Source organism: Trichosurus vulpecula, chromosome 3 (assembly GCF_011100635.1).
Source record: "Trichosurus vulpecula isolate mTriVul1 chromosome 3, mTriVul1.pri, whole genome shotgun sequence".
Taxonomy (NCBI): domain Eukaryota; kingdom Metazoa; phylum Chordata; class Mammalia; order Diprotodontia; family Phalangeridae; genus Trichosurus; species Trichosurus vulpecula.
Genome location: NC_050575.1, coordinates 165,083,782 through 165,097,401, shown reverse-complemented (window position 1 = coordinate 165,097,401; position 13,620 = coordinate 165,083,782). Strand labels below are relative to the sequence as shown.

General features: G+C 38.3%; 1 protein-coding gene across 2 annotated transcripts in view; it reads right to left on the bottom strand.

The window, feature by feature from the left end:
- NUP214 (nucleoporin 214) overlaps positions 1-13,620 on the bottom strand; it is a 105,633-nt gene that overhangs the window by 37,506 nt on the left and 54,507 nt on the right. For both annotated transcript variants that reach the window (XM_036749435.1, XM_036749436.1), the window contains exon 24: positions 12,055-12,157. In XM_036749435.1, the coding sequence (XP_036605330.1) occupies positions 12,055-12,157 (103 nt within the window). The remainder of the gene's footprint in view (positions 1-12,054; positions 12,158-13,620) is intronic.

The following is a 13,620-nucleotide window of genomic DNA, read 5'->3' as shown; positions in this document are numbered from 1 at the left end:
GGAGTAGCTACATCTTTCACAGTTGATCATCATTACAACATCGCTCTTACTGTGTACAATGATCTCCTGGTTATTCTCACTTCCCTTTGCATCAGTTCATATAGTTCTTTTCATGTTTTTCTGAAACCACTCCCCTCATTATTTCTTATAGCACAAGAGTATTCCATCATAATCATATGCTACAATTTGTTTAGCCATTCCTTAGCTGATGGGCAGCCCCTCAATTTCCAATTCTTTGCCACCACAGAAAAAAATCAACATAAACATTTTTTGTACATATACGTCCTTTTCCTTTTTCTTTGATCTCTTTGGGATACTGACCTAGTAGTAATATTGTTGGGTCAAAGAGTACTACACATAGTTTTATAGCCCTTTAAGCATAGGTCCCAATGGTTCTCCAGAATGGTTGGACCATTTCACTACTTCACCAGCAGTTCATTAGTGTACCTATTTTCCTCTTACCCCCTCCAGCATTTGTCATTTATGCTAGATGTGAGGTGGGTCCTCAGAGTTATTTTAATTTAACTTTCTCTAATCAATACTAATTAAGAACATTTTTTCAAATGACTATGCATAGCTTTTATTTCTCCTGAAAACTGCCTGTTCATATCTTTTGAGCAACTGCATATTGGCTCTTACTTTTAGAAATTTGACTCAGTTCTATACTCAGTATATATTTGAGAAATGAGGCCTCTTAACCAGAGAAACTTATTGTAAAACGGTATATTACTTCATTGTCTATGGTACCTTTGAACATAATGTAGTTTCCCTGATTATCTCTTTTAATTACGTCTATTTTTGCTTTTGCTTTGAGATCATGAGTGCTACCTTGCATTTTTTACTTCAGTTGAAACATATTAGATTCTGCTCCAGCCTTTTATTATAACTCTGTATGTCTTTCTGTTTCAAGTATGTCAAGTACATCTAACATATTGCTGGATTCTGGTTTCTAATCCATTCTTCTATCTGCTTCCATTTTATGGGTGAGCTCATCCCATTCACATTCAGTTATGATTACTGTGTATTTCCCTCCATTCTATTTTCTTGTTTTTTACTTTCCTTTTTTATTCTGTCCCTCCACAAAAATCTATACTGTTTCTAACCACTGCCTCCCTAAATCTGACCTCCCTTTTATGATCTTCCCCCTCTCTTATCTCATTCCCCTCCTATTTCCCTATTGGGTAAGATACATTTCTATACACAACTGAGTATGCATGTATATATGTAAGTATGTATGTATGTATGTATATATGTATATTCTTTCCTCTTTGAACCAACTCCAATGAAAGCGAAGTTTAAGCATTGCTGTGCCACCCTCCCTCTCATCATTTCCCCCTCCACTGTAAAAGCTCTTGCTTGTGCACCTCTTTTATATGAGAAAATTTTCCCCATTCTACCTCTCCCTTCTCCCATTTCCTGGTATACCCCTCTTTCTCATCCCTTCATTTTTTTTTTTGAAGATTATTCCAACATAATTGACTCACACCCATACCTTCTATGTAAATTCCCTTTGACTGCCCTAAAAATGATAAAATTCTTGGGAGTTACATGTATCATTTTCCCATATGGGAATGTAAACAATTTAACTTTATTGAGTCCCTTATGATTACTCTTTCATGTTTACCTTTTTATACTTCTCTTGAGTCTTATATTTGAATGTCAATTTTTCTATTTTGTTCTGGCCTTTTCCATCAGGAATGCTTAAAAGGCCTCTATTTCATTAAATTTCTATTTTCCCTCCTGAAGGATTACACTTAGTTTTGCTGGATAGGTTATTCTTGGCTGTAATCCTAGTTTATTTGCCTTCCAAACCCTCTAGTCCTTTAATGTGGAAGCCACTACATCTTATGTGATCCTGACTGTGTGATTCCACAACACAATCTGAATTGTTTCTTTCTGGTTGCTTGATATGAGAGATCTGGAATTTGGCTATAATATTTTCATTTTGGGATGTCTTTCAGGAAGTGATTGGTAGATTCTTTCAATTTCCATTTTACCCTCTCAATCTAAGACATCTTTAAAATATAATGCCGAGGCTTTTTTTTTTTTGATCATGGCTTTCAGGTACGCCAATAATCCTTAAATTATTTCTCTTCAATCTATTTCCCAGGTCAGTTGTTTTTCCAGTGAGATATTTCACATTTTCTTCTATTTCTTCATCCTTTTGACTTTGCTTTATTGTTTCTTGATGTCTTATGGAGTCGTTAGCTTCCACTTGCCCAATTCTAAGTTTGAGATTTTGCATATCTTTATCCATTTGGTGTATTCTGCTTTTTAAGGAGTTCTTTTCTTTAGTGAAATTTTGTGTCTCTTTTACCATTAGGCCAATTCTGTTTTTTAAGGTGTTATTTTCTTTAACATTTTTGGTGCCTCTTTTACCAAGCTGTTAATTCTCTTTTCATAATTTCCTTGCATCACTCTTATTTCTTTTCCAGTTTTTTCTGTATCACTCATCTCTTCCTTGAACTCTTCCAGGAATTCTTGTTGAGTTTGGATCAAATTGGCATTTTTCCTTGAGGCTTTTTTGGAAGTTGTTTTGCATTGTTGTCTTCTGAATTTATGTCTTGGTCTTCCTTGCCACCATAGTAGCTTTTTATAGTCAAATTCTTTTTTGTTGTTGTCATTATTATTTGCTCGTTTTTCTAGCCTGTTTTTAAACTTTGAACTTTTTGTTAAAGTTGAGTTCTGCTCACTTAGGATGGGGAAGGTACCATTCCAAGCTGCAGGCTTTTTTGTGCTGTTGTTTTTCAGCACTAGTTCTGGGGGTTTGCAAGTTTTTGATATTTCCAAGATGGTTTGATCCTGGCAGAGGTATGGTCACTGATCTCCTGGTCTATGTTCTGGTCTTTAACCAGGAAGGGTCCCTGATCCCTTGCAGCTGCAAGTGCTAGTGCTCCTTTTTGCTTTGGAATTGTGACCAGGGACCCTGTTGCCTCATGATCAATCCCCAGCATTCCTCCCTGCCCTGGAAGTGCAACCCAGAACTGCATATGGGGAACATGGTTGCGAATCAGCACCAGCTGTACCCAGTGCCTGCAATCTTTTTCTGACCAGTTGTCTGACCCCCTTACAATCTCTGAACTGAAGAGTTCCTGAAGCTGCTGCTGTCACCATAGCTGTCTGTGGGCTCTGGATGGAGCTCCACCCTGGTGTCACAGACTTTTCCTGTTGACCTCTTGAGTTTTTTTAGGCCAGAAAAATGTCTCAACCTGACCTTTTGTTGGCTGTGTTGCTCCAAAATCTGATTTGAGGCACTATTTTGAAGTTGTTTGGAGGGGAATGTTGGGAGAGTTCAGCTGAGTGGCTGCTCCCAATTGCTCCCAATCACGTTTATTATTAAGTCCCCTGTATCTATCTGTCCAAGAAATTGGACAATAGGCAATAGGAGTCTGGGATTACAACACAACTATTCTGATATAACATCTACATGTAAAAATCTCTTAAATGAAAATTATGATTTTAGCAGGGAACCACATGCAATGATCTCATGTTATTTTCCCCTTTTCTAATTCTCAGAACCATTTTATTACAATCTTGTACATACCATACTACTTGTCTGATGAGACTTTTTTAATCTAAATTCCAGACTGTACCATGTTCTCTTTAATGCATTCCAATCCTGAGAATTAATGCAATAGCATCCATGTGGAGAAATGTCATCTGCTTCCCTTCAAATAGCAGGAGCACCTCCCTGTGCTTAGAGGCAGCTATTTCTAAAGGCCTAGGCAGGTGAATAAAGAAATCCTGAGCTCCCCAAAGTCAGTAGGAATAAAGTCTGAATCCTACTGCTCAGTTAATATAATGATAGGTATTTCCAAATACATCAAACTTTCTGATTTTGACAACTATCATTATAGAATAGGAGGCATACACAACACTTGCAGGTTGCATCCTCATCATGTCTGGTTAACAAAGCATATCAAAGTTTCACCCAGACGATCTACACTGTATACACAGGGTTGCCAATTCAACAGTCACTTGGAGTTAATTTACCAGCAACATAACCAATTTATCTGCTAATTCAAAATCATAAGCAAAATTTCCACTTTGGTTCCCAGGGACAGTAATTTCAATTAACTTACCTGCCCAAAGCACTGAACCAGATACTGTGATGATTGACAGGTATGACTGCAAAGGCTAAGAGATCTAGCTTCACTTCTCATAACTCTTCCTAGCTTTCGGGAAAGGGAGATTACTAGTTTTCCCCCTCAAAAATAGAGGAGGTAAAGGACAAGTATTAGGTGACATTTTGATAAGATAAATCACTAACAATTCTTATAGGCAAACTAGGGCTTCTTTTTGCAGAAATCTTATTAGTTCCCCTTTCTTATATGGTCACAGAAGACAAACAAACCCTTTACTTTCCAGTGGCGCTGGACCCACTACTGTCCTCTGGAGGGACAAAGCTCACGGCCTCTCGAGGATCATTCTGCCTTCAAGATGCAAAGTTCCTTCCTTTATACTGAACGATGCATCAACGTACAAAACAGAGAGAAAAGGAATGTGTGCGAACAAGTCCTACGGCACAAGAAGTACCTGTGCAGACAGGAAAAATTACTTATAGAAATGGTTTGGCTTCACATGAATCATAAGACAAATGAAGATTTTTTCCCCCTTACTTCTTTCTAAATGACAAACAATAGAAGACAGAGCAAGAGTACCAAAAGAAGCAGCTCAAGTACCCAATTTCTAGAAATTCACTGTCATCCCAAACAGTTTTAATCTGATGAATAAAGGAAACCATGGACAAATAAGACAAAGCATAATTACTATTCTATTTACTTGCTCTGATGCCACATTCCATCTCTGGGGTACTGCATCTCAAAGTATCTAAGACTATGATGTAGTATACTGTAACCTATTAAAACCCCAAGTGTAACAACTCAGCAGGGAAACAAATTAGCTATATAGATGGACACAAACTGGATGACAAAATCTGACCTAAGAAAACAAATTTCTTTAATAGCAGAGATCATAGTATTTCCAATAAAGATGCCCCAACGCCCGCAAGATCATGAATCAAAAAATAGCAATCAATAGCTAAAATTGTCCAGAGGTTTCAGTTTCACCATGTAAAATGAGAGGGTTGGAATAAATGAGATTTCATAACCTGGGGTCTGTGAATATTTTAGAAAAATTTTTTGACAACTATACCAGTATAATGGATTTTCTTTATAATCTTATATATTTTATTTTACTAATTTAAGAGAAGGGGTCCATAGGTTTCACCAGACTACCATAGGAGTCCATGACACAAAAAAGATTAAGAACCCCTACACTAGATAATGTTCAGAGTTCCAACCAGAATGTGGAAGAGAGAAAGCAGGTGCGATTTTGAGTTATTTGGGATATATTTAACATGGGAAGCCAACAGGGAACCCAGATATTTGGAGATGTAGGACTATGGCATAGGAGAGAAATTAAAACTAGATAGATTGATTTGGAAACCATCTGCACAGATAATTAATTAATTCCAAGGGGATGGATGACAGTTCCAAGGGAGAGTACACAGAGCAAGAAGAGGGAACAGTACAGAATCCTGGAGAAGACCATACTTGGAAGGAGGATGATGAACCTGGAAGGGTTCCATAGGAATCTCAAACTCAACATGTCCACAATTAAACTCATTATCTTTCCCCCCAAAATTTCCTCACTTCTCAATTTTCCTATTAATGTTGAGAGCACCACCATCATTCATCGGTCATCCTACAAATCCAACCCATTTTAATTTCTAAAACATCTATTCTATAATTCCTATAAATTCTGTGGGGTAATAATACCTCACACCTGGACTGCTGAAGTCTTTTAATTGGCCTCCCTACCTCAAGTTTCTCCCCATTCCAATCTATCTTCCACTCAGCTGCTGAAGTGATTTTACTCAAGGGCAGGGCTAACTAGTTCACCACAGCTCCCTGCCCAATCAATAAATTTCAATGGCTTCCTACTAACTCCCAGATAAAATATAAAATCCTCTATCTGGCATGTAAAGCCTAACAACCTGACCTCTTCCTACCTTCCCAGTTTTTTACACTTGACCTCACTTCAGGCACTCTATGAGCTAGTTATACTGGCCTATCTGCTGGTTTTCACAGGACATGCCTCATCTCCCAACCTCATGCCTTTCTACTGTTTGTCCCCTCTATCTAGAATGTTCTCTCCCCCTATCTCTGCCTTCTAGGAAGACTCAACTCACATCCCAACTGCTTCAGGAACTTCACACGCTCTCTCCACAGTACTCCCTGCCCTGAAATTACCTTTCATTTACACTCTATGTATATTACAGGCAGAGTTAATGGCATGTGTCTCCCTCATTAGAATGTGACAGAGACTATATTTTTCCTTTCTTTGTAGTGTTTATCCAGCACAAAGTGTTTAACAGATGCTTGTTGACTGACTGAATACAGTTCCAGTCCAAGACCAAAAATTCATATGGACTGAAAAGGTCAAGATTTATTTACTTCTTTTGTCCATAACTGCTCTTGCCTTTCTTCGCACCCCCAATACTTAACATAGTGACAGCACACAGTAAGGGCTTAATAAATGTTGGTTGAATGATGCTGAAAATTTAAAAGGCTGAGTTTAAGAAAAAAATAGGTCCAGCTGTTTACATTTTACCCAGGCAATGTAATTTGTTAAAAATTGAAGGCTATATGGATTCAATGTGTTCTCTTTGTGGTACTACTTAATTAAAATATTACCTTGTTAAGCAGAAGATCCTCAAATACTGTGATTACACAAGATATGGGCTATGAAAACTACCTTGACACAAGTGTTTACACATAATGACCAAGGATTTGGTCTAGCAATTTTAAAGTATAGGGTGAAGACAGGAGAATGGAGAATGGAGAAAACTGCTTCTTAGAAACATCGAGATCATATGTATACAATCTGCTGATGGATCTCTCTGCGTTAATAAAATTAAGTATTCAGAAGACTATTTAAAAGTATGAGATCTTTGTTAAACTACCTGCTGTTCCTACAAGTATTTTTTTCTTTCTGTACTCTATGTGCCAAATGATTTTCAAACAATATAAATCAACTATGTTATTTTGAGTAAATAAACCTACATTATGGGGTAACTGGAGGACAGAAACAAGATGCAAGTGAGGAGAGATGCACATCTTCATTTAAGTGTCAATGTCCCAGGAGAGTAGCAAGTTGCTTTGGTAGCCAGCTTGGCATACATTTCCTTAATCAAAGCACTGGATTCTGACCAACAATATTTTTTTTTCCTAAAGCAGGTTCTAATTAGCCACTTAGATTCAGTATCAAAGAAGAAACCCTAATAGTAGCAAGGGAAAACAAGGCAACTACTACACAAACTCCCTGGGTACAAAGCATATGAAAGCTCTCAATCTAAACTAGAGGAACTTCACTGCTCTGGATAACAGAAAAATCCACTTTGGGTTTTCTTTGGGAAATTCAGAAATGGAGGAAGGACCTAGCTTGAATCCTGACCCAGCAGAGTCTGATGTGCAATATCACCCCCAATCCCTTTTGTAGATGTATTTACTCACAACATGTATGCATAACCTTGGACAAATCATTTTACCTCTGTGGACCTGCTTCCTTATTTGTAAAAGGAAGAGATGAAAAGAGATCACAGACTCAAAGAAATGGAAAAGACCTCAAAGGCCATTGAGTCCAGCCCACATCTGAAGAAGGTGGTCCTCAAGATGCTGCCTCTAGTAAGGAGGAATACATTCCACTTCTGGTGAGTTCTAAATTTTAGTATGCTTTTCCACCTATTGCTCTTATGTTGCTTCCAAGACTAACTGCCTATGGTTTAATGAATTGAATACAATAACATTTTTTCATAAAGGAATCACAAAGATTTTCTTCCCCAAATGTGCAGGCAAATTCACTAAACTAAAATTCACATAAAAATCGCTTTACTTGGAGGTCTGTGGAACTATCTGTAGTTAGATCTGTGCTTAAGGAAAATAACTTTGGCAGCAGCCAAAGTGTAGGTTGGACTGGAGCGGGGAGAGATCTGAGGGAAATCAATTAGGAGAACACTATGACAATCTAGGAAAGAAGTGATGAGGGCCTGTACCAAGATGGGAACTGCTAAGTAAAGAAAATGAGTTGGATGTGAGATTTTATAAAGGGAGAAACAGCAAGATTTGCCACATGACTGGATATCAGCAGAGAAAGAGGGTCAGGAGTCCAGGATGATGCTGAGATTATGAACCTGGGACACAAGGAGGAAGGTAGTCCAAATTTCACCATATCTGCCAAAGGCACTGGGTCTTAATTATCTTGTATCATCTCAAGGACCTAGCACAGTGTATGCACACAGTACTAATAATTGCTAGTATTTATATAGTACTTTAAGGTTAGCAGGGTGCTTTACATATGGAAATTCATTTGATCCTCACAACAACCCTGTGAGGCTTCCATTTTCCAGATGAAAAAACTGAGATATCGAAAGGTAAACTGATTTACTCAGGATCACACAGCTAGTGAGAGTACGAATCAGGATGTGAATTTAGGTCTTCCTGACTCCAAGCCCTGCATTCTATCTACTACACCACCTAGCTGCCATATAGGTGCTTAAATTAATCAATTAATTAATAAACATTTACTAATCACCTACTATGTGCCAGGAACTAAGTGCTAAGTGCTAGGGATATAAAAATTAGCAAGACAGTCGCTGCCCTCAAGGAGCTAATAATCTACTGGGGAGAAAACCTGCAAATATATACAATCAAGCTATATAAAGGATAAATAGGAAATAATGAACAGAGGGAAGGCACTAGAATTAAAAGACATTGGGAAAGGCAAGAAAGGCTTCCTATAGAAGGTGATTTAAGTTGGGACTTAAAAGAAGCCAAGAAAGCCAGTAGGTAGAGATGAGGGAGAGCATTCCAGGCATGGAGAAGAGCTAAAGAAAATACTTGGAGTCAAGAGATAAGAGTATTTTGTTCATGGAACACCCAGGATGCCGGCGTCTCTGTATCACACAGTGGGGAGGAAGGTATAAGAAATTAATGTAGACCAAATAAAATTTCACACATTAGGTTTGCTTGGAGTAAAATGCAGTACCAGGGACCTTTTCTAAGGACACAGGAATAGATACCAATGTATAAGGGAAATACATCAGAGTATAATGCAAAGAATAGTAGTCATGGAGTCAGACAACCTGTTTTCAAGGCTTTTCTCTGACACTTATGTGTGACTTCAGATAAGTCATTTATGAGGGATAGCATGTGAGGCAGTATGGCATAGTAGAACACACGTTGGACCTGAAAGTCAGAAAAACCTGAGTTCAAATCCTTCCTCCGACACTTAGTAGGGGAGTCTCCCTGGCAAGTCACTCAATCTCTCTAAACCTCAGCCTCCTCAGCTGTAAAATAAGGGGCTGGAAAAAAAGATGGCCTCTGAGGTTTCTTCCAGCTCTAAATATGATACTGTGACCTCTCTAAGCTTGTTTTCTCATCTGTAAAATGGGAAATAATAATCTTTGCACAACCCACCTCACAAGGTTATCGTGGTGAGAAAACCACTTCCTAAAACCCAAGTATTATATTCCCAAAGGATGCATTTTTTATTGAGCTACAATTTTCAGGACAGAGTAGTAGAGTCTGAATTGTTCCTCCACCAAACCCTTTATGAATCAATCGATTTATCTATTCACTTGAGGAAAAGTAATCGTGACAATGGGTAAATTGAAAGCACTCCAATATGTGCCTCTCAAGAGCATGGTCAATAGGTGTGAGCAACAGCAATTCCAGACAGGAGGGGTTTTTCACTCCTTAATGTAATACTCTGACTTAAAGTAAATTTTTCTGTCTTGACACTAAGAATCTGTAAAATTTCCAATACTTCCCATGTATAATGCTTCCACTTGGAAAGTACAGAGTAGCCTGAAATGTTATCTTGGTCTAAATAACTGCATACCAAGGTCAAGAGCAGAACCAAAAAGCAGAAAAGCTTGTCTTTTCATTGTTGGAATGACCTTGAGATATAACAAAAAAATGGATAGAACAAGCTGAGTTCTTTAGTGCTAGATGGTGAAAAGAGAGAAGGCTACAGGATACCGGGTGTGGGAGAAGGAGCATTCAACTTTGGAAAGGGTATTAAGAGACTGGGTGTTTTGTTTGAGGAATAGTAACAAGCCCAGTGTCCCTGGATCTCAGAGAGAGAGAGAGAGATAGAGAGAGAGAGAGAGAGAGAGTGTGTGTGTGTGTGGTGTAAGGTATGAAAAGACTAGAAAGGTGGGGGGCAGGAGGATTTAGGGAGCCACTGGAGTTTATTGATTAAGGAGATGTCATGGTCACACCTGTGCTTTAGGAAGATCACTTTGGCAGTTGAGTGATACATGGCAGGATACATGGGACAAACCTATTTGATAAACCAGAGACAGAACAGTGAACCCATCTGGAAATCTAGAAAGAACTGATTTCTGGTTCAAGACAGGTACAAACTTAAGGATACTTTACAACTCTTTAAGCCAAAGGCTAGCATTCTGGGGAAATCCCCAGTCTGTGGCTCATAAGTTTAAAATACACTTCTTTTCTTATCACTAAGCTCTACACGTCTCAAGGCTTCAAAATCTCCATCTAAACACGCAGAATATTATGTAATCCCTAGTTATGCTGGAAGGGATGTTTCCTAGACTTATCAAAATAATGCCTATACAATCTTCTGAGTAAAGTAAAACAAGACACTGCTAATGGAATGTCCAGAATAACAGAAAAGCAGAAACCCAAGTCCTAGGAACAGAGGTATACTATAGAAAATGATCACCAAACAGCTGTTGGAAACCTAAAATACAGGATTAAACACCACCAATGAAGAAGAAATTAAAGGAATCATTAGGAAACATTTTGCCCAATTATATGCCAATAAATCTGACAATCTGAGTGAAATTGATGAATATTTACAAAAATATAAATTACCTGGATTAACAGATCAGGAAATAGAATGCCTACATAACCCCAACTTAGAAAAAGAAATTGAACAAGCCATTAATGAATTTCCTAGGAAAAAATTCCCAAGGCCAGACAGATCCATGAGTGAATTCCACAAACATTTAAAGAACAATTAATTCCAATACTTTATAGTCTATTTGGAAAAATAGTCAAAGAAGGAGTTCTACCAAACTCCTTTTATGACACAAATATGGTGCTGATACCTAAACCAGGAAGAGCTAAAATAGAGAAAGAAAATTATAGACCAATTTCCCTAATGAATATCAATGCAAAAATTTTGAACAAAATACTAGCAAGGTGATTACATCAATAAATCACAAGGATTATAAATTATGACCAGGCGGGATTCATACCAGGAATGTAGGCTTGGTTCAGTATTAGGAAAACCGTCAATATAATTGACCATATCAATAACAAAACCAACAGAAATCACAGATTACCTCACTATATTCTGAAAAAGCTTTTGACAAAACACAGCACCCATTCCTATTAAAAATACCAGAGAGCATAGAAAATAAAGGATTAAAAGGGCAGCTGGAAGACTCAAAACCAACATGGTTGGTTTTTTTTTTTTTTTTTGGAAAGTACCTTGTTCTCCCTTCTCAAAAAAGCAGAGAACCTAGAACACAAATGACTACAGGAAGGAATCGAGGGCAAGCAGGGTCTGTTATTAACATTAACTCTAACGCTGATATTCACCAGAATTAACAGTCTGCAATCCTGAAGTCTATTTTCTGAAACCCATCAGCTAAGAATCCAAATGACAACTTGCAATTTACATAGCATTTGGCATGGTCATGGCAAAATGAGAATATGACTGGGGACAAAATTAAAAGAACAAGTCTAAGTCACTCTTGAAGAGTCTTCAGAAGAAAAGATGCAGTACTCTTGAAAACACAATGTGAGCACATGTGCATGCATGCACACACAGACACAGTTAACATGGGTATGCTACTGTTCTCAAGAAAAGCCAAATGTTTCTGCAGGGAAGTGTTCCAATTGTACAAAGCAGCAATACTGTACTCTACTGGCAGCTAATCCTTACTACAGAATTATTTGTTAGTTTAATAATGTAAGACTTAGAAGAAATGGTGGGGTAGGGGAAGTAATTACATACCCTAATGCTGCAGTAGGAATTGGGGAACTGTTTGTCAATTCCTGCACATTGACCACTTGAGGGACATTCTTCAGAGTTGACTCCGTCAAGGAGGTGTTCACAGCTATTAAATAAACAAACACATATTAATTTCATTAATGAATCAAAACTTCTTTCATATATAAATTAGTAACCAGAACATTAATTTCTTAATAGACTATCTATGATATAAAAGAAACCAGTTCCAGGCAGTGCTTGGGACAAGGAAAGAAAGAAGTAGAGACACTATTTAAGGGAAGACCTGTCTGGCCTAAGCCACTGGCACAAGGTTGCTATTCTGCTTATGTTCAGCCTAATACTGAAATAAAACTTCAAAGAATCCTAGAATCAAAAGGCTGAAGAGGGTGAACAGTGAACCCATTTGGGAACGGAGGAAGAACTGACCTCCACTTCCACTTCCAGACAGGTGTAATCTTAAGCACCTTAAAATCAAAGGGCTGAAGGGAGCTTGAGATGTCAACTAGGCCATGACTCTGGCTCTCTCACCTTTTTAGATGTCTTAATTGGAATGTTAATATTTCTATTTCCCTTGGAAGTTCTAGGACTCCTTAGCTAGGAGATAAAGTGGTACAGGGAAAAGAGGACTGCACTAGATCCATCGATTCATCAGCAATCACTTATTAAGGGCCTGCTTTGTGCCAGGTATTGTGTACTAGGCGTTGGGGATACAAAAAAAGGTCATTCAAGAGAAGTCTCCACGTACAAATGCAAATATATTATTCCTTCTCTCCCTTTCTGTCCCCTCACATAGAGGTGAATGAAGGCTTTTTAGTCTCCCTAGGAATCCAATGAGGCTGGTGCCACTACTTGGGGGTGAGGAAAGGGCCTTTACCTGTACAATGACTTGAGACAAATTCAAATAAAAGTACATATGTCCACCCAAGCCCCCAAACAATATAAGTACATACAGAATAAATGCAAGGCAGTTACATATAAGGTAGTTAGGAAGGGTTCTCTATTACACTGAAACCAACAAGACTGGAGGAAGCAGTGTAGTGCTAAGAACTTTGGATCTGCTGTCAAGAGATCTGGGTTCAAATCCTGCCTCTGATAGTTCCAGATTGTGTGATCATAGACAAATCACTCAACTTCTCACAGCCTCAATTTCCTCCTCAATAAAGTACAAATAATACCTGTAGTATATGCTCATCTCACAGGGTCAAGTAAAATGATTTATGTGAAACACTTCAAACCCTGGAGTGCTACATAAACGTTAGCTATGATTCCTCCTCCTACTCAATAAACTCTAACGGTTCCCTTACTACCTCCTGGATCACATATAACCTCCCATGTTTAGCATTTAAAGCTCTTCACAACCTGGCCCCTTCCATCTAACATATATTCTCTTCCACACACTCCACGGTCTGGCTACAAGGGCCTCTTCGAGGCTCTGCGCCCCTGTGCTCCCCTCCCCCTCTCAGACTCCTTGGCTGCCCTCAGCTCAAGTGCTCTGTCTGCTCATACATACCAGTTTAAATAAGCATGCTGTCTACGTCATTAAAGGGAAGTGAGTGGATATTCACAGAG